This window comes from Danio aesculapii, chromosome 6 (genome assembly GCF_903798145.1).
Source record: "Danio aesculapii chromosome 6, fDanAes4.1, whole genome shotgun sequence".
Lineage (NCBI taxonomy): Eukaryota > Metazoa > Chordata > Actinopteri > Cypriniformes > Danionidae > Danio > Danio aesculapii.
In genome coordinates this window covers 54,392,760-54,415,491 of record NC_079440.1, presented here as the reverse complement: position 1 = coordinate 54,415,491, position 22,732 = coordinate 54,392,760, and the positions used below count along the sequence as shown (strand labels likewise).

The window sequence follows — 22,732 nt, the reverse complement described above, 5'->3', positions numbered from 1 at the left end:
CACTGTTACGAAGAAAAATCACACCCCCTTTTTATTTGCTATACGGTATATGTGTCCTGTTGGACAGCACATTCTCTCAGTAAACAAGTAACCGGACAGACAGTTATTACAGATATTACACTTGGATGGGCTGCATTATAAATGCACAACTCAATGCGTTTTATTTTCTGCCTACATGCTGTCTATACCATGGAGGAATAGTGTGAACTTAGTAAGTAGGAAAGCATGCAATACTTTGACTTATTTGAATTCAGTAGATTGTAAAAGATACATATGGGCAATATTAATAAAGATATTACACTAATAGATTACTCATTTGGTTTTATTGATAAGAACATGAATCTTGTCAAGATTCTTGCCCTGGAAATCCTGCTTCAATTTGGCCAACCACAAACACATTTTGCTCTCCCAGTTAACATTTTTGTGTTTAATAGACGTCTAATAGACATCTAAATGTAGACATCTTGGCTAAAACAAAGCTAAACTTGGGCTGTCAGTGAAAATCTAATAGACATCTAAGAATAGCCCAAAACTAGACTAGTTGTCAAATAGACAGAATGGACAGACTTTATATGTGTAGTTATTAATTTCTGTCTATTTGATGACTAGTCTAGTTTTGGGCTATTCTTAGATGTCTATTAGACATCTTTTAAAAACAAAAAATGTTTGCTGGGTCATCTGCTTGATTTAAACTTTTAGCAGTCTATAGTGCTCTACATGTTTTTTTCCATTCCAACAGATTAGTACAGCCTAAAAAATGACAATAACTGGTCATTTTCAACCGCAATAATAGTGATTTGGTTCAGTGGTTTTGTTTATGTTTTGTGCTTCCAACTGATTAGTCCAGCCCAAAACTTGACAAAAACTGCTCGTATAGAGCAGCAATAATCAGCTAAATTGATATTTCAGGTTTCATTCAGTTCAGTGGTTTGGTTTAAGTTCTGTGCTTCCAATACGACTAATAATGCGTCTTGAAAACATTCTATACAAGTTGACGCACAGTATCGAAATTAATGCCATTCAGCAGCAACCAATGGCTACATTTCAAACCCAGTCAGCTGAGATGAGAGAGGTTGTGAATTCTTGAATCGTCTTTAGTGTTTCTGCTTGATTTATTATAACTTTTAGCAATTAGTTTGCCATTTCTAACTGATTAGTACAGCCTGAAACATGAGAATACCTGGTCATTTTCAGCCGCAATAATCAGCAAAATATGAAATATGAGTTTCAGTCGGTTCAGTAGTTTTGTTTATGCTCTGTGCTTCCAATATGGTCAACATGTCATGAAAACATACTCTATACACGTTGATCAAAAACTATCAAAATTAATATCATTTAGCTGCAACCAATGTCTACATTTCAAACCCAGTCTGCTGAGGTGTACAGCTCCAGTGAGGTTGTGAACTCTTGAATCGTCTCTGTGTTTGATAACAGGGCTAAAAGTGCACAGAGGGCGGATCGGCATGCCATCCAGCTAAATGTGCTCCAGATGGGGAAGATACTGACCGTTCAGAGGCACGCCATGAGCCAATGACACTCCACATCTATGCTGTGCTCTTTTCCAATCCGTGTTACGTCTGCAGCTTTCAAAGCTATGTCTGCTGGTTCTCGTTTGCTCGACTGTCTCTCGCTGGTTTACTTTTGAGGCTGTTATGAATGTACTGAGAAGCTTGATGATACTTGGTATTCAATCTCATGGGAAGATAAAAATGCAGACGTGCAGATACATAGCGGATAATAAAATGTAGTCTTTACACATAATCATACTTTACATTTTATTATGGGGTTTGCAATGTTGTTGTAATAGGTAAAGCATGAAGCAATAGATTTGATGCCCATAAAAAGCAAGATCTGATCAAATGCGTACCTTCAAGTCAATGTCTCTTTGGATAAAAGCATCTGCCGGATGCATAAATGTAGTGTAAACATATATTAGGGCATATATTAATACTCAGATATAAACAACAGCATAGTCTGCATTATTATTGAACTACTGAATATGTTGTTATCCCTATTTATTGGTGAATTTTTTTTCCGGCCACTGGCTTGCTCGCAGCAGTGCTTTGGTGGATTTTCTCTTCATTGTTTGAACTTTCAGTAGTGAAATTTAAACCGCACTGAACTGAGTTAAACTGAACTTCAACTCTGATATTTGGACTAGAACTATGTGAAGCTGCTTTGACACAATATACATTGTAAAAAGCATTATATAAATAAACATAAATTAAATTGAATATTTATGCTGTCTAAATCATGGGGCAAAAGTGTGGAAAGGGTGCAATATTTTGACAAACTGAATTTAATAGGTGGGAAAAGTCATAGTTTTAACCCTTATGTACTGTTGGGGATGTTTTCATCCACTCTGGGGTGAGTTTGAGTCTTTGATTTTTCTCTGTGTTTCAGCTAACAGAATGATTTTAGTGACAAATCTTATTTTGACACATATTTTGAGAAAATGCGTTTAATTTTTAAAAAACTCAACGATATACTCTGGGCAAATTCACTACCCTTTAGTTATGTTCGGGGTGAAAACATCCACTGAATTAAACTGCTGTAAATGCATCAGATTAATATTTTTTTCAAATTATTTTGCATAAATCTGTTAATCGACCTCAGTCCTGATCAAAACTAAATTGCTTAGAAAATTATAGGATTTTAACTCTTATTGACAAATTCATAAATTATGTCACTGACTTGGTGATTTTCAATATAAAAGGTAATTGTGGACTGGACTTTTTTTACCTTTTATCAAAGTCTTGGGCATGTGAAACAACATTGCCTTTGATGCATTGTTTTTGATTAATTCTGACTGATTTACTTTTGGTGGCTGTTTTTGCCCTATTGACTTCCATTATAACCACATTTTTTATTACAAAACCACCAGCCAGCATATGCCTCCATATAATCATGCATTTCTGTTGGTTTTTACTGTTGATCATCAGTTGGCACCATTAACCCTTTAGAAAAAGCTTAGTTTCTGTATTTCATATGGAGCATAACAGCAAACTAAAGTGTGTGTATGTGTGTCTGTGAGTGTGTGAGAGTGACCTTTAGGCACTTGCCTTGGTGGGTCTGAGAAAATCAAAATATGCTTCTCAACTCTCAGAACTACATGGAGTAAATAAAAACAAAGACTATGTAGACTACCATCAAATGTGGTTATAATGGAAGTCAATGGGGGTAAAAACAGCCACCAACAGTAAATTAGGGAGAACATTTTTACGAGCTGTGCATCGTTGGATTTGCCCTTCAATATTTGGACTGTCAGTAGTGATTATTAAACCACACTGAACTGAGCTAAACTGAACTGAACTTGAAAACTACAAACTGAACTACACTGTTCCTATTTACTGTGACCTTTTATGTGAAGCTGCTTTGACACAATCTACATTGTATAAGCGCTATACAAATAAAGGTGAATTGAATTGAAAATTTTTAAATCTAACAATGCATCAAAGCCAATGGTGTTACTAGTCGCTCACATGTCCAAGACTGTAATAAAAGGTCAAAAACTTCAGTCCACAACTACTATTTAAATTGAAAATAGTTCATTTTGTGTGTTTTTTTCACCAAATCAGTGACGTCATTTGTGAACTCAGCAATTAGAGCTAAAATCCTGAAATTTTTGAAACAATTTAGTAGTTTTGATCAGGACTGAGGTTGACTAACAGATTTATGCCAAAAAATGTAAACAAATATTTATCTGAAGCATTTACAATTTAGTTTAAATCAGTGGATGTTTTCATCTTGAACATTACAATAGGTTAGAGGCCAGCAGGGGGCGCTCAACCTGTGGTCTGTGTCCTAATGCCCCAGTAAAAGTGAAGGGGACACTATACTGTCAGTGGGCGCCGTCTTTCGGAAGAGACGTTAAACCGAGGTCCTGACTCTCTGTGGTCATTAAAAATCCCAGGCACTTCTCGTAAAGAGCAGGGGTGTAACCCCGGTGTCCTGGCCAAAGTCCCTCAATTGGCCCTTACCCATCATGGCCTCCCAATCATCCCCATCCACTGAATTGGCTCTATCACTGTCTCTTCCCTCCCCCAATAGCTGGTGTGTGGTGAGCGCACTGGCGCCGTTGTCCTGTGGCTGCCGTTGCATCATCCAAGTGGATGCTGCACACTGGTGGTGGTATGGAGAGACCCCCCTCATGATTGTGAAGTGCTTTGGGTGTATGGCCATACCCAATAAATGCGCTATATAAGTACACATTACATTACATTACATTACATTACACAAGGGTTAATATGCTATAATGTACTATAATGTTGTCAAGATTCTTGACCTGAAATCTCATCAAGTGTTTACCTTCAAGTTAATGTCGCTTTGGATAAAAGCATCTGCTCAGTTAACAGTCAAGTTTATTAGACACAGGTTATCTGACTGACAGGTCTAAGAGATGTATGTAATGGTCTTGTAATTTCTGTCAGTAAAAGAGAAAGAAAGAAAGTGTAATCTCACTCAGAGGTGCCTAGAAAGAAGTTTAAGTGTCCACAGATTTACCTCACATACTGTATAAAGTAGCAGGACGTCCTGAACAAGGACCACATGCATGCTCCACCTAGACTGTGTGTGTTAATATGTGCTCAACAGGACAAAAAGAGCAAAAGCATGCCACATTATGTACTTTTCATAGATCTCTTGCACAAGTATTTGGATGTATGCTATTAAGGGGGTTTTGTTTTTTGAGGATATTATGCATTCTTTGTTAATGTTTGATTTTACTTCAGTGCTATACAAGCAACCATGTTATTATAACTGTCATGCAGTAAAACCTTTACTAAATACCCACAATTTATGGTTACTGAAATGTTTTCAATCTAAACTTTTGCAGATGTCTGGCACAATGCTGGAAAGCCAAAACAAACTACATAAAATAAAATAAAATAAAATAAAATAAAATAAAATAAAATAAAATAAAATAAAATAAAATAAAATAAAATAAAATAAAATAAAATAAAAATAAAAAAAGGGCGACACGGTGACTCAATGGTAAGCACTGCCGCCTCACAACGAGACGGTCCCATTTGGGCTAGTTGGCATTTCTGCATGGAGTGTGCATATTCTCCCCATGTTGGCGTGCACTGTAAAAAATAAACTGTAAATTTTACAGTAAAAAAATGGCAGCTGTGGTTGCCAGATCTTTACCGTAAAAAATACGGTAGCAACCTTGTTAGTTTTACGGGATTTGCACCACTGCGCTATTTATTTTACGGATTTTAACTGTTGTTTTTAATGGTTTATAACGGTCTAAATAACATATTTCTGCTGCTATAAAAAACAGTTTAAACCAGTCAAATTCCAGGGTTTACATTGTAATATTTACGAATTATTACGATCTTTTTTTACAGCTCAGAACTGTCGAATTAAAAGGTTTATGTTGTACTATTTATGGTTTGTTACCATCTTTTTTTACTGCTCAGAACTGTCTAATTTAAGATTTTATATTATCATAATCTTTTTCACTGCTTGAAACAACATAATTTGTAATGTAATGTAATGTAATGTGTATTTATATAGCGCATTTATCGTGTATGGCCATACACTCAAAGCACTTCACAATCAAGAGGGGGGGGGTCTCCACACTACCACCAATGTGCAGCATCCACTTGGATGATGCGACGGCAGCCACAGGACAACGGCGCCACTGCGCTCACCACACACCAGCTGTTGGTGGAGTGGAGAGACAGTGACCGAGCCAATTTGGTGCCAATTTACAAGAAGTGCCATGGGATTTTTAATGACCACAGAGAGTCAGGACCTCTGTTTAACGTCTCATCTGAAAGTCGATAAGTTTATAGGTTTATGTTGTAATAAATTGTTAAAACAGGGTTTCCTCTGGGTGCTCTGGTTTCCCCCACAGTATATCTATGCGGCATAGATGAATTGGAGGAACTAAACTGGCCTTAGTGTTTGAGTGTGTATGTAAATGAATGTGTATGGGTGTTTCCCAGTACTGGGTTGCATTTGGAAGGACATTCGCTGCGTAAAACATATGCTGAAATAGTTGGCGGTTTGTTCCGCTGTGATGACCCCTGATAAATAAACGAATGAATGAAAAATAAAATAAAATAAAATAACACTTCTTATATTTATTATTGGTGGGATTTATCAGGGTGACTCATCTCTGTGTTGTTACAAGCAGCTTCACATCTTTGAAGTGCAACCGAATGGCTCGTTTTTCATGATAACGAAGCATCATGTCTGGACCTCATTAGATAACCTTCACACATGGTGGCCTTTTTCTCAGACAAACCCGAACCTGTGGACAAACCTCCTGAAACTGAGCTCTGTATGTGATCTGAAGTCAGCATGAGTCTTCAAGACAGCTGGCTCCAGCGCTTCATACCTGTCAGGCTTACGGTAAATCCTCAAATCTTTGAGAACTGAACTGATCTACTGTAATCTTTCCAAGCTGAAGACCTAACATGAAAATGAAAACACCTGTTTCGGGTTTTGCTGCATGTCTGTTTACTGTGTGGCCAGTGGATAAGAAGATAAATGCTGTGCTGGGATGTTACAATGCAGTTGCTACTGAGTAATTTTTCCCTTTTTTTTGCGCAATTTGAAAAGTTGTTATAATGTTCTCTATAGGTTGCTAGATAATATGCATTTGTTGCCTCAATAGTGCACAAACAAAACTCTATTCATTTTCCCATTCATTAATTCATTTTCCTTCAGCTTAGTCTCTTTATTAATCTGGGGTCGCCACAGTGGAATGAACCGCCAACTTATCTAGCATTTGTTTTACACAGCGGATTACTTTCCAGCTGCAACTCATCACTGGGAAACATCCATACACACTCATTCACACACATACACAATGGACAATTTTAGCTTACCCAATTCACCTATAGCACATGTTTTTGGACTTGTGGGGGAAACCAGAGCACCCGGAGGAAACGCACGCGAACATGGGGAGAACATACAAACTCCACACAGATATGCCAACTCACCCAGCCAAGGCTCGAAACAGCAGCGTTCTTGCTGTGAGGCGATTGTGCTACCCACTGCACCACCATGCTGCCCTACGGTCAATTTAGTTTATTCAATTTACTAACACCGCATGTCTTTGGACTGTGGCAGAAACCGGAGCACCCGGAAGTTATTGCAGAATATTGCACGGTTATCAGCCAATCAAATTCAAGAACCAGACAGAATATAGACACATATATATATACATACATACATATATATATATATATATATATATATATATATATATATATATATATATATATATATATATATATATATATATATATATATATATATATATATACATATATATATATATATATATATATATATATATATATATATATATATATATATATATATATATATGTATATATATATATATACACATATATACAGAGTTTAAAAGACCACTTGAAAGTTTTTATTATTGAATAATCCGAATGTAGATGTTTTAAGTAAAATATTACTTTCTCCCCTGCCCAGTATTTAATCTCTGAAAGCATGTGGTATTTTAGATTTGCCTTCAGTCATTTTCTGCAAATAAAGGCTCTAAATGATTACCTTGTTATTTAAAACACATTATAAATAGTTTTTATTGTAATAATAACATTTTTATTTTATAAAAAACACAAATTAACATTTACTCCAATCACTGTACCTGCTAATGACAAAGTAGCTAGCTGATAATAACTTATGGTTTCTTAATTTTTTTTCCAGAGCTGTTTATTACAGTAGATAGTTCATTAGCATGACACAGGGATTCAGTGGAAATAGAAAATATCAAAGCAATGAATCTTTATATGCATAACTGGTCTTTAAATCAAAGTTACAGTTGTGCTTGGGTTTGTAATTACAGTTTGGCCTGTAATTAAATGTAAGCAACACTGAAGCAGTGATTTGATGACAGACCTGGGCTCTGAAGTGGGCTTCTGTGCAATATGTTTTCAATGCACTGTAAGTCAAAGCAGATGCTGATGTTATCGTTATTCCTAGCTTGAGAATGTCAAGAAATGCTATAAATATGGATCATTTCATTATTTCTGAGGCACAACAATGAATCAAACGCTCATCAGATATTGTTAGAAGTCCTTCTTTCAAATTACTCTTCCTATTATAAATGGAGGCAGCACGGTGGCACAGTGGGTAGCACAATCGCCTCACAGCAAGAGGGTCACTGGTTCGAGCCTCGGCAGGGTCAGTTGACATTTTTGAGTGGAGTTTGCATGTTCTCCCTGTGTTGGCATGGGTTTCCTCCGGGTGCTCCGGGTACCCCCACAAGTCCAAAGACATGTGGTATAGGTGAATTGAGCAAGCCAAATTGTCCGTAGTGTACAGTATGTGTGTGAATGAGAGTGTATGGATGTTTACCAGTGATGGGTTGGAGCTGGAAGGGCATCTGCTGCGTAAAAACATATGTGGGATAAGTTGACGGTTCATTCCGCTGTGGCGACCCCAGATTAATGAAGGGTCTAAGCCGAAAACAAAATGAATGAATGAATGAATTATGACACTGGACACTGTAAAATGTAAAGTAAACATTACAGACTAAGCAAATATACAGTACAAAACCGAATTCTTTCGTACATTTTAATACAAAGAAAACAAAATATGTAGCTACTGTAGTGGTTGAACTGAAATTCAGCTATAGTTTAATCATATTTAGCCCCATACAATAGTAAAACTGTAGTTACATGGTTAGCTAAAAACATTAAATAATAGTCATGCTAGTTTGTATGTCCGTGTTCAGAAGGAATATGGTTTTTACCAAAAAAAATTTAGAAAGTATAGCTGATAACTTTAAAATGTTATGTAGGACCTGCTATATGAAGAGATTTGGCAAAATAAACAAATAAATCTTCATAAATAAATGCTGTGCTCACATTACGACATAAAACGCCCACCATTTCCAGACAAACAAACATTTCAAATAAACAATAACATCCACTGACTAAAATTCATACAGGCTCATTAACAACAGCTGCTACATTATACATGTTGGGAAATATACATCAAAAACTACTTACATTAAACGGAACATGGGGTTGCTTAGTGGTTAGCACTGTCACCTCCCAACAAGAATGTCGCTGGTTCGAGCTCCAACTGGGCCAGTTGGCATTTCTGTGTGGAGTTTGCATGTTCTCTCCGTGTTGGAGTGTGTTTCCTCCGGGTGCTTCGGTTTCCCCTCACAGTCCAAAGGTGCGGTACAGGTGAATTGAACAAACTAAATTGGCCGTGACGTTAGTGTAGGTGTGTGTCCATGAGTGTGTATAGATGTTGAGATTGCAGTTGGAAGTGCATTTACTGTGTAACGGATACTGATAAGTTAAGTGATAACGGATACTGGATACGTGCTGGATAAGTTGGCGGTTCATTCCGCTGAGGTGGCGACCCATGATGAATAAAGGGACTAAGCCGAAGGAAAATTGATATTTGAACTACTTACCTTCACTATCATCTTCGGCGGAATGAACGTTCAGTCTGTTGTTTCCAGTCGGAAATATTTCTCGTCGGACCGCTTCAGCATGACCAACAAAATATAAATAACGTTAAACATTTGTAGACTTTCCTTCTAAATTAACTCATATTTCATTCAAAACGCACCAACATTAATATTTAAGCGGAATATTAATTACTGTCGCATCATCAGCGTGAACACGACATGCATTCAGAGTGAAGTCGCGCTTTATTTTCACACAGTGAGCTGTTTGTTTTGGTTTCATTTCTAGAGAATTTGAGTGTGTTTAAAGATGGCAGGACTGGAGCTGCTCTTTAACTGCGTTTCAAACTCTTTAACGTGTACCCAAGATGCTCTGATTTGTTTTGTACACTGGGAGATAGTGAAAAGTGGCTATAAATGTTTGGGCATTGGAGATGAGGTAAGTGAATTTATTTTCACGATGTTAATCGTATATACGTACTTTATTTAATGTTACAAAACCTTGCAATTGAGGTAGACTGAGGAGACTTGAGGAGACTTTCTCCTTAATAATATAAATTCAGAAAAGTATTCTGTGCGAATTGTAAATAGTGAAATCATATATCAAAGTACAACATTTTTACAGTCAAGTAAATAGTGCTAATGTTGTTTTGAAGTCATACTTACCCTCACCGGCCACTTTATTAGGTACACCTGTCCAACTGCTCCTTAACGCAAATCAGCCAATCACATGGCAGCATCTCAATGCATTTAGGCATGTAGACATGGTCAAGACGATCTGCTGCAGTTCAAACCGAGCATCAGAATGGGGAAGAAAGGTGATTTAAGTGACTTTGAACGTGGCACGGTTGTTAGTGTCAGACGGGCTGGTCTGAGTATTTCAGAAACAGTATTAGTATTTCAGTATTGGTGATGTCAGAGGAGAATGGCCAGACTGGTTCAAGCTGATAGAAAGGCAACAGTAACTCAAATATGCACTCGTTACAACTGAGGTCTGCAGAAGAGCATCTCTGAATGCACAACATGTCCAACCTTGGGGCGGATGGGCTACAGCAGCAGAAGACCACACCGAGTGCCACTCCTGTCAGCTAAGAACAGCAAACTGAGGCTACAATTTGCACAGACTCACCAAAATTGGACAATAGAAGATTAGACTAGAATAGAAGATTAGAAGATTATTGATGACCATGTCCATCTCTTTATGACCACGGTGTACCCATCTTCTGATGGCTACTTCCAGCAGTATAACACACCATGTCCTAAGCGTGAATCATCTCAGACTTGTTTCTTGAACATGACAATGAGTTTACTGTACTCAAATGGCCTTGACAGTCACCAGTTCCCAATCCAACAGAGCATTTTTGGGATGTGGTGGAACGGACATCCACATCATGGATTTGCAGCTGACGAATCTGCTGCAACTGCATAATGCTATCATGTCAGTATGGGCCAAAATCTTTGAGGAATATTTCTAGTACCTTGTTGAATCTACGCCACAAAGGATTTAGGGGTCCAACCTGGTACTAGTAAGGTGTACCTAATAAAGTGGCCGGTGAGTGTACTTTTGATTTCAGACCGAATATTCAAAGTAGCATGGTAAATAGTACAGAGATGCATGTGACAAATTGTAACGTCAGTAATAAATGCTTGACTAGTTTGATTTTTTTGAGCAAGCTATCATAAATGTTTGACTCATTATATACATGATGAATTTTACACAGCCCAAAGATGGAGAGAAGAAGACAGAATTGCTTCCTTCAGGCTGGAATGAAAGCAAAGAGCTTTATGCGCTCAGATACAGATCAAATGATGACAAATCCAACCTACTCCTCAAAGCCTTCACAGTGGATTCAAGCCTGATCTTCAATTTAATGGTAATAAACTTGCAATTCAGTCATAACTGCAATGCATTTCTTTAGGTGACCAGTCAATGTTTTACTTTTTTTTTTTTTTTTGCAGGATTCCACAACTGAAAAAGTGACTGATCTCACAATGAACCTTAGCGAGTATGTTGATGAGGCCAATCTGCACACATTTGAAAGGTTTGTGTGTGTTTTAGTGCAATTTGATAGTTTTTACCTCATTGTCTATCTTCAGTTATTACTCAAATAGTATTTTCTGATCCATTTTTCAGCTTTCAGACCAGATGAAATGCTATGTCACATACTGTCTTTACTGTATGATGCATTACATTTTAACAACTCAGCACAGATTAATTGTTTTTGTGAAAAATGGTGCAACTTTAGATTCGTATGAATGACAGTTGCAGATGCACAACAATTTAAATGTAAATCCCTTTGAAAAGCTGATCACTTTATTTAGTCATTATTTATAGTTTTAATTATTACAAATTTTTCAAAAGCTATGTTCAAATGATACAATCAATTGAACATTTCATGATTAAAGTGATTTCACTCAAAATGATGTCAATGAATTTGTGATGATATGTGTTGTATGATATACTGTACCTCACAGCATTAATCCGAATAGTAGAAAATATCTGAATAATGATCCCAGAAAAGTGTAATTCAGTTTAGCAGCAGTTTAAACAGCAAACAAATCTCATGAATATATTTAGAACAAGAATCATTTGATAATTTCCAGTACTGGGTTGCAGCTGGAAGTGCATCAGTTGCGTAAAACATATGCTGTAATAAGTGGCAGTTCATTTAGCTGCGGTAAATAAGGGACTAAGCTGAAGGAAAATGAATGAATCATTTGTTGACTCTAACAATCTTGAGTCATTTTAAATCTTAAACATTGCATTGTCTAATTTTTTTACCAATTTGTCATTAAAAATGTATTCCTAATCTCAAAACATTTTGTCATCACTTATTCTATCCTTTAGATGCAAGTTTGAGTAGTATATTGTTTCAATTTTGTTACACTGAATAATGGAAGATTATTTCAACTTAATTTTGACATTTTATTTTCATAAATGTTTTTTATTCAATGTTTGTCGTAATCTCAACTGAAACGTGAAGACAGGGCAGGACACAGTGTAGCTCCTCCCCGTTTAAAAAAAACAGCCAATAGTGCTTAATTTTTTATTACAGTTCTGCCAGTGATTGAGCTCAAGCGCATCAAATGTAAAGCAAATGATAAGTGTCTTAGGGTTTTAGACATTAGAAAGCATTTAATTGGTCAGAAGATTTGATGAGAAACTAATATGAAGTGATGTGAAAAATAAAAGAGCACACCAGCTTATAAATATCCTTATGACTAACTTACTAATACTAATATCTTAAAACTTCATTTTAAATTCAAAGGACCTTTAAAATGCTTTACAATCCCTTTTGTAAACATAATATGATTTAAGGTATTCATTTCACTCTGTGTTTTTCTTTCAGCGTGTTTAAAAACACAGATGAGTTGACTGCGAAACTGAAGTCCTCGCTGCTGCCTTCCAAAAAAGAGGAGCGTCAAGGAAAGACAGAGAAGAAGACAGAAAGAGGACGAGCATCCAACTTAAGGGACCCAGACAGTGATCCTCTCCTGATCCCAACCAGAGGCCCTCCAGCCAGACACCCTGCAAACTGGTGAACTTTCTCTCTTATTTTTTAATGCAAATTAGGGCTGAACAATGTATCGTTTGAGCATCGATAGTGCAATATGTGTATCTGCAATAGTTATATCGCAGTTTTAGGTTATTTATTAAAGATTAAGAGAGAAAGATTTTATTATTTATACAATGATGACCAGGTTATTTTACATTTGATTGTTCAATTTCTGTACTGTTAGACTTCCCGGAAAAACTATTAAGCTTTATTTATTTATTTATTTATAAATTTTTGCCTATAATGTATTGTATTTTATGCAGATGCACTGCATAGAAGAAGACTTGATCATCCTAGTCAGTCTAAATTATTGAAATCTTTTCAAATAGAGCAATTCAAATCATTAGGGCCCGGTTTTTCAAAAGGTTTAATCCAGATAAAATTGATCCGGATTTAGTAATTCTTTTTTTGTGATTCGTGATTACGTAATCCAGCTTACTTTTTGAGACAGTTTTTCAAAGCAACATCGGATTGGATCAATCTGATCTGGATAGGGACTTTTCATGATCACTAAATCTGGATAACCAGTGCTCAAACAGGATAGGAAATCACAATGTAGAACTATAGATATGTAAAGAGCAACAAGCAGAATAGCCAGTGTGGGGTCAATATAACTTTATTTTTATTTGAAATGAAAACACACAAATTAAAAAAATAAATAAAAACAAGTAAAACCCCACCCCATCCTCTTCCAGCAGTCCGCTCATCTGACACCTACAACACAAACACTGTACATTAAGGATATTTACAACAAGTTTCAAATATAGATGTATTGAGTTAAAAAAAAAGACTTGATGTCAAAAACTCCACAGTAATTTCAGACTTCCTCATCTGATGTGGAGAGACCAGCTTGTCTGAGCGTAGCCTTTAGGAGGCGGATCTCAAGTCTGGCCTTGGTTTGCTGTAGATTGGTCAGAGTCAGTTGTTCCTCTGCCAGGCGAAGCTGTGCTTCTGCCCTTTCAGTCTCTTTTTGCAATTGTTGAAAGTGATTTCAAAAATCAGTAATTGCCATGCTTTGTATTTTTTTGTTATTCTGTAATCATTCCATGCATCACTAATAAATATTCCAAAAAAACAAAAATATTTTCCATTGTGATGAATATATATATCAATTAGTGACAGAATAACATGAATTGTTTTTGGTCAATTTTGACAGCTGTTTGGGGGATTATTTTATGAGGCCAAACTCTTGACAGCTGTTTGGAGGATTATTTTATGAGGCCAAACTCTTTCTACTTTGCTGTAGGCCTATACTGAAAGGCTGAATACGTTAAAGCCTACCTAATCACTGTAGCCTGATGCATGAACAAATACAAATAAAACCTTATAAATAAATAGGATATCTTGTAAAATACTGCATGATCCAAATATAGTATTATTTGATACATTTTAAAAGTTTTTATAACATTTGGGCATGAAATCCCCGCTGTATTCTGAATTCTGATGGGATCAGTTTAATCCAGATTTTTTTAAATCAAAGTGATCCAAATCCTACAAAAAAGGTCTGAAAAAACAAAATTAAAGGTTTGATCCGGATAAAAACCAAGATTGGATTACGTGATCTAATCCAATTATGTAATCTGTATTTTTCTTTTGAAAAACCCATTTTCAAGATTTGATCCAATCCGTTATCCAAAATCCCAGTAGATTACTTTTGAGAAATCGGGCCCTGGTGAAATTTGATTCATATCGCAATCTATGGTGGCACAACTAAAAATCGCAATGTCAGATTTAACTAATATCGTCATTTTTTTAAAGGGGTCATAATAAACTTCCACAGCATTGTGTTTTGGTTTGAATCTTTCTGAAAATCCAGAGTGGATTTTTTTCCTTGTATCTCTGTATTTTCAGTATCTGTTTTCACTCCTAGAAATTCATTAAAAGTAAAGTTCATCCGCTCTTTCCTAATGTTTGGATCAAAAGTAGGGCAGTGCACCACAACTTGCACTGTATATTGTTGTCTTTACAGTATCCTTATTCTTTAGTTCCTGCATAGACCTTTTATAGGTGTTTGGGTCTCATTATTTTCCAACTGTAGTGATGTAAAGTGATATTTTCCAGGGAGTGATGTAAAAGGGGCGGAGTTTAGTGATGCATCCCAAAACCTGTCATTTGGCAGACTAGGTTTCAATATCAGCCGTTTTATGTTAAAAAGGAAAAATTTAGTCCTGAAAATTATTGGATCTTTTGATATTACACTGACTGACTATATATCAAAGGATCAAGGGAATTTTGATTTCTCACTTCATAACCCCTTAAAAAAGGTCATTTTCAGATGAGTCTGTGGAGATTTGTGAGGCACAGTTACCTTAAGAGCTCTAGAGCAGCCTGCCACGTTGCTATGGTTACAGCCTCAGGTGATCTTAAGTTCAGTTTGCAAAACATCAGTGTGTTGACAGGTGAAAATATCCACACTGAATAGTTTGTCGTTTCTCTTTTGTTTAAAAACGTTAAAATGTAAAATAAGAGCCTCAATTTCTGTCAGTCCCTAATATTTATGACGTTAATGTTTTTGTGTCTAAGAATAAACAAAAATTAAATAATCTTTTAATTTTATAAGATTTAAATAATATTTAATGAAGTGCAAAGATCATATTTTTTGATATTTTAGCTAGTTATTTAGTTAAAATAGTTAATTAATATTCATATGTTGTAATATTTACATGTATAAATTTAAAAACAAATGTGAGTATTAAGACTAATGTTGAATGTTCTTCTGAGAATAGTGATTGTTAGGCATGTTTACATTTTTAGAAACTATTAATACATTTCAATAATAAATTGACAGATAAACAGAAAAGGAAAACGTATTTACTATTTAAATTTAATTATTATTTATACTTAATTTATTTATCTTTTTTTATGCCTGTCAACAACTTCGCAATATTTAAATGTTAATATATATAATAACAACACTAGCATTACAGTTAAAATCTGAATTAATGAAACCCCCTTTAAAATTTGTTTCTTTTTTAAATATTTCCCAAATGATGTTTAACAGAGCAAGGAAATTTTCACAGTATGTCTGATAATATTTTTTCCTCTGGAGAAAGTCTTATTTGTTTGATTTCGGCTAGAATAAAAGCAATTTAAAAATTTTTAAAAACCATTTTAAGGTGAGAATTATTAGCCCCTTTATGCTGTTTTTTTTCTCTCGATAGTCTACAGAACAAACCATCGTTATACAATAACTTGCCTAATTACCCTAACCTGCCCAATTAACTTAATTAACCTAGTTAAACCTTTAAATGTCACTTTAAGCTGTATAGAAGTGTCTTGAAAAATATGTAGTCAAATATTATTTACTGTCATCATGACAAAGATAAAATAAATCAGTTATTAGAAATTAAATGAGTTACTAAAACTATTATCTTCTATCCATTAAACAGAAATTGAGGAAAAAAACAGCTAATAATTTAGGGGGCTAATAATTCTGACTTCATGCATTAATATATACATATAATAATATAATTCATTCATTCATTCATTCATCCATTTTCTTTTTGGCTTAGTCCCTTTATTAATCAGGGGTTGCCACAGTGGAATGAACCGCCACTTTATCCAGCAAATGTTTTATGCAGCGCATGCTCTTCCATCTGCAACCCAGCACTGGGAAACGCCCATACACTCTTGCATTCACACCCACACATACACTCCGGCCAATTTTAACTTATTCAATTCACCTATACCACATGTGTTTAGACTGTGGGTGAAACCGGAGCACCTGGAGGAAACCCATTGGAACACGGGGAGAACATGCAAACTCCACACACAAATGCCAACTGACCCAACCAGGGTTCGAACTAGTGACCTTCTTGCAGTGAGGCGACAGCGTTAACATAATAATGTAATATTAATTTACATTATTATATTACTAAATAAATTATAATATTAATGTAATATTAATATTATTAATTTTATTTTTTGTATTTATTTTCCCCAACAATATTCTTAAGACACAGACTAACTGATCTCTGTGAGTTTCCTGTGTAAAGTTCACCTGTAAATAAACATGTTTGTCTGTGAAGGACATTATAATGCGCTTTGGGAATGTGTGTGTTTGTTGTGAAGGTGTCAGCTCATGTCCTCTGTCTTATTTAATATTTACCAGCGCGAGTCCTGCAAGAGCTCTCACTGCGGCACTGTGTCTATTTTTTGAAGCACTGAGGCTTGTGGGTTTTATGCGTCTGGCACTGCAGACACCAAGCGAGCGAGAGATAATCAGTGCCAGCATCACTTCCATCACAGTTTGGGGAATTCAGCAAAGCTTATTTTCGTTAAACCCTCTCACACAGATTTAAATATATTATTATAAGATACAAAGAAAGAGTTGTGAGAGATTTTGACCTGAATTTCTCACCTTCATTTAGCAGTTTCTATTGATTAAAGACAACCGAAATATGACAGACGTGAGTGGAGCATGAGAAAAGTGAGGTTGGTGACTGCACAATGGTGTTTTTGAGGTCGTGGCAGAAACCCAGAGATGGATTGGGGTGTTTTGTTATTTTTGTCTTCCTCTTCCTGTGTTCACAGTGACCCCTATCAGGTTCTGTGTGATGTCAGCGATTTATCGACTGGCTGTTGCTGTGAGCATGATGATGATGATGTCATTCACACTCCCTCACGTGCTCAGCTGCCAGACACTCAGACTCTGTGACTCTTGTGTTAAAACCAAAAGAGACTGAAGAGTTTCACAACACGTTCTGAAGATCCAGAGACTAGGATAAATGATCATGATCTAGTCAGTGAAAGAGTCAATCAGTCAAACAAATGATTTTGTTGTTGTAGTTTCATTGCAAAAGAGTTGAATGTTGCACAATGCAAAATGAGAGAATTAGATTTTAAAAGGGACATGTGATCCTGGACCACAACACCACTGATAAGGGTCAATTTTATTTTTTTTTTAAAGAGATTTGTATATAATATTTATAAAATAAATACATTAAGCTTTCCATTGATGTATGGTTTGATAGGATGGGTAAATGTTTGACTTTTTTTATTGAGTGAAAAATGCATGAATCAAATGACAAGTGTTAAAAGACTTTCCACATTTATTTACTTTACCTACAAGAACAAGAGAAGAAAATGGTAATAAATAAATTAATAATAAAATAATCATAAATAAATTGCATACAATGCTAATCATAATAATGTTGTTGTTGTTTTTATTATTGTTAATGCTGTTGTTATTATTATGATTATTGAAGGAACAAAAGAAAATGATTGGAGCAGGTAATTAGTCAATTATTCAAATGGATTCAATTAATAGACACATTTAGAAGCTATTAAAAATGTTATAAGGGGTTGTCATTTATCATAAAAGAGGTCAATGTTTAGTTAGAAGTCTGGAATCTGAGAGTTAAGCACTCCGTGATGCCCATTATTAATTAAAAAATAATTTCTGATATATTTACAATAGGACATTTCCAAAATATCTTCATGGGACATGATCTTTACCGAATAATCTAATGACTATTGTCATAAAAGAAAATTCTTCATAGCTATTTATATCTATAATTTTGACTTATACAATGTATTGTTGGCTATTCCTATATATCTATGCTGGCACTAAATATATTTATTAATATAGTAAGGACGTCAGACTAGTTTACTAATTGATACAGCTTATATATATATATATAATTATTATTAATTAATTAATTTCTTTTTTTTTCAATTAAAATGTCCTCATCATTTACTCACAATCAAGTTTCTTTCTTCTGAACACAACGCAAGATATTCTGAAGAATATGGAGAGAGATTAGACTCAATAATAATTCACGCAAAAGACACGATGTACACATGCGTAGCCAAATTCACGTACGTAAAATATTTATTTATACTTACAAAAACAATTCACATGCACAAAATAAAAATACATTTTCATAAAATACGTTTCACAAATGCAAAACACCATTTGCAAATATATAAGAGTGTACAAAAAGTTTTGAATGTTTAGAATTCACGAGTTCATCCTGAATGAGAATGTGCAAATCCTCTCTCACGTACGACTCACCCTGAATACGAGTGTGTGCATTTTTGAGACTTTCCTGTCAGCACACACCTCCCACGTGAGTCACTCGTGCCCTGTAGCCAATAAGATGCGAGCTTACTGTTTAACCAATCACAACTCCCTGAGAACGCGGGAATGACAGAAGCGCTTCACTGTGCGCACTATTTGCGCAGTCTGACTTAATTAACGGAGATGATCAGAATCAAATTAGTTCATCCCTAACATAATTTAAACAACAAGGTTTGTTCAAATTACAACATGGCGGCTAATACAAGATGCTTTGCACATTTATTACTATACACTTAAATTAGCATAGACTTAACACAAGCACTTTTCTATTGAGTTACTGAAAATACACTCAGATTCTACTATAAAAAGCGTATACACAAACTAGTAGGAAACAGTATTGACTTACAGGAGTATCCGCCATGTTGGTTAGAGGAACAGACTGCGCAAAAGGAGCGCAGAGAGGTTGACATCGAGTACAGCTCTCATCTGATTGGCTGAGAGGTACGAGTTGCCTGTTTCTGGCAGGAAAGTCTCAAAATTGCACACACTCGTATTCAGGGTGAGTCGTACATGAGAGAGGATTTGCACATTCTCATTCAGGATGAACTCGTGAATTTTAAACATTCAAAACTTTTTGTACACTCTTATATATTTGCAAATGGTGTTTTGCATTTGTGAAACGTATTTTATGAAAATGTGTTTTTATTTTGTGCATGTGAATTGTTTTTGTAAGTATAAATAAATATTTTACGTACGTGAATTTGGCTACGCATGTGTACATCGTGTCTTTTGCGTGAATTATTATTGAGTCTAATCTCTCTCCATAGAAGAATGCTGGTAAAGCAGCTATTGATATTTATAGTTGTAACAAAAAAATAAATACTGTGTGTCTTCCCTTGTGTTCAAACTTTTGGGCGAACTATCTCTTTAACATTGGCATATAGACTACTTGATATAATACCAGCTATGAGGGACGTTCTGGAAATGTTTTTTATATTGATTGTGAGGAGAAGCACAATGAAAGAAACTATATACTATATACTATATAACTTATTAGTGTTCTTAAATGGAGCCTGAATGAATATTTGGTGAGCAGGTTGTTCAGTAGTCATGTGATACAAGTCGTAGCTCTCTGAAAATGACCATTTTCCAAGTTGTACTTATGAGCTGTGCTAGGATGTGAACGCTTTTATTGAACTACTGAATGTAAAGCTAAACAAGGAGAAGGTGAGAGTTATCAAACACAGCAAAACTATCCAAAAAAAAGGAACAAATGACAAGAAAAAAAAAGAAAACAAGAAACAAAGAAACACCATATAAAATACTGTATTCAAAAACACTTCATTAAAGCGTAACACACATTTTGTGAAATAATATTTTTGAATTGCCTTTGTGTGTTGGTTTTTTAGGCCTGACCCCATGGCTCCATTTGCAGCCGGTGGTGCAGATCTGGACCCTTTTGGGTGAGAAATCACATTATTTATTTCCCAAAATGACCATCTTTAAATGCATCATTACTACATGTTGAGGTATACCTGTAGATGTGGACAAATATAGAATATTTCCACATTTACATAAAATAAACCAACTGAACTGAGTATTGGATTGTGCTTTTAGGAAATTACAGATATCAAAGAGAATAAAAGAATCAAACAATTGCTTAACATTTTTATTATCACATGTTTATATATATGCCTTTTATGGTTGACAAAAAAAAAGAAGCCCTGCACTCTTTTGTATGTCACTAGAAAACGACTGAATCAGCTGGTGTGCGCGAGTCGAGTTGCTGTCGATGTTATAATTGTAATTTTAATAATATTGTGATATTCAAGATCTATAAATACAACTCTGGAACTTGAAACAGCGACCACAAGTACTCTCCTCCATCTTTAAAAGTTTGCTATACTCACATTGACAACCCAAACCCCGCTGTCACCTCAACAGAAGTGCTTTCATTTGACTGAACAATGAAACAGAAGTAACACGCTTTTCCGCTCGAGCACACAGCACACAACGGCAAAACTTGAAGCGCGCTGAGCGAGCATAAGATCATGTTTATTACTAAGAAAACTAAATCAAAACTATATTTTAATTGAACACATCTGATCACATAAGGTACGCACAGAAAAGTCTGTTTAGTGTTGTGGAAAGGCAAAGCTGAATATCTGTGGTTAAACTGCCACCCAGCGGTCAAAAGCTGCTGGCGCACCAAGTACCGCTGTCGCAGCGGTATGAATGGCGCCATAAGGAACACATTGAAGTAGTAACATCTGTATATATACATGCATATATAATTGTGTGTATATATATATATATATATATATATATATATATATATATATATATATATATATATATATATATATATATATATAATTGTGTGTGTGTGGGTGTGTGTATATATATATATATATATATATATATATAATTGTGTGTGTGTGGGTGTGTGTATATGTGTGTATATATATATATATATATATATATATATATATATATATATATATATATATATATATATATATATATATATATATATATATATATATATATATATATATATATATATATACATACACACACACACACACACACACACACACATACACAATTTATTTTTTTACCAGTATTACCAAAGTAATATTAATATATATATAAGTAATTGTGGACAAATCTAGCATATTTCCACACTTGTGTATAATAAAGCTGCTGAAAGAAGGACTGGATGGATTGTTTTTAGGAAATTACAGACATAATAATAACATGAATGAATGTTCTCTGCAAACCTATGCTTAAAATGTTTATTATTTATTGTTCAATATTGCATTTTAGGCATGTTCATTTTTTGTAGTAAAAAGCTGCAAAGGATCATTTACTGAATTCCTCATTAAAATTATTTAAACACGATTGAAGAATCAAATGAACGAGTGCACCTTCAGGGAATGACGAAGCTCACTAAATTATTCATCTGTTGTTGTTTTCTCTCTCTCTGTGCTTTCTCCAGGGGACGAGCAGGAGGAATGATTGTTGATCCATTACGGGCCGGGTTTCCTCGCTCAGGCTTCGACCCGTCCTCTGGTATTCCTGGCGTCCTTCCTCCGGGTGCGGTCCCTCCTGGTGCCCGATTTGACCCCTTCGGTCCGGTCGGGCGACACAGACCCGGGTAAGAGCTTTAACTGGGTCTTCAGTTCAGCTGTAAACCTGCTGTTACTTCATTTGAACTCGCTGTGATGATATGTGTTTTGCTTTTCTCTCAGGCCAGACCCTGATCACATGCCCCCTCCAGGATATGATGACATGTTCATGTAGAGTCAAGAGGATTCACTAACATCCCATAATTCCCCCTCTGCTCTGCAGTGATTTGCACTTTGTGTTTGAATAAACTTGCATCTCTTTTCCAAATAATAATAACAATGCAATTGGTTTTTTGCTTTTAACGATATGTTTTTTTCTTGTTGGTTGCTTTTTTAGTATTTGCTCATTCTGGATTGATAAATTAAATGACTTTTAATCTGTCCTGTCTTAATTCATTGCTTTCGTTTTCATATTAAACATCATAATTAGTCATTCGCTCACCCTTGTGGCATGCCAAACCCATACGTTTTGGTTGAACTAGAAATTCAAGGATATTTTGAATTGAAAGTTAAGTTATTTGAAACGTTGAAAGTCTGAAACGACTATAACACCATGTCCTAACAACACGTCGCGTTTGACAGAAACATTTAAATAGGTTATATG

At 35.2% G+C, this 22,732-nt stretch overlaps 1 protein-coding gene across 1 annotated transcript; it reads left to right on the top strand.

The window, feature by feature from the left end:
• Nucleotides 1-9,475: 9,475 nt before the first annotated feature.
• Nucleotides 9,476-22,429, top strand: psmf1 (proteasome inhibitor subunit 1). The gene is made up of 7 exons (XM_056459164.1): nucleotides 9,476-9,857; nucleotides 11,140-11,292; nucleotides 11,378-11,460; nucleotides 12,769-12,957; nucleotides 20,407-20,460; nucleotides 21,999-22,157; nucleotides 22,252-22,429. The coding sequence occupies exons 1-7, from the start codon at nucleotides 9,729-9,731 to the stop codon at nucleotides 22,301-22,303; spliced, it is 819 nt and encodes a 272-aa protein (XP_056315139.1). The 5' UTR covers nucleotides 9,476-9,728; the 3' UTR covers nucleotides 22,304-22,429.
• The last annotated feature ends 303 nt before the right edge of the window (nucleotides 22,430-22,732 follow it).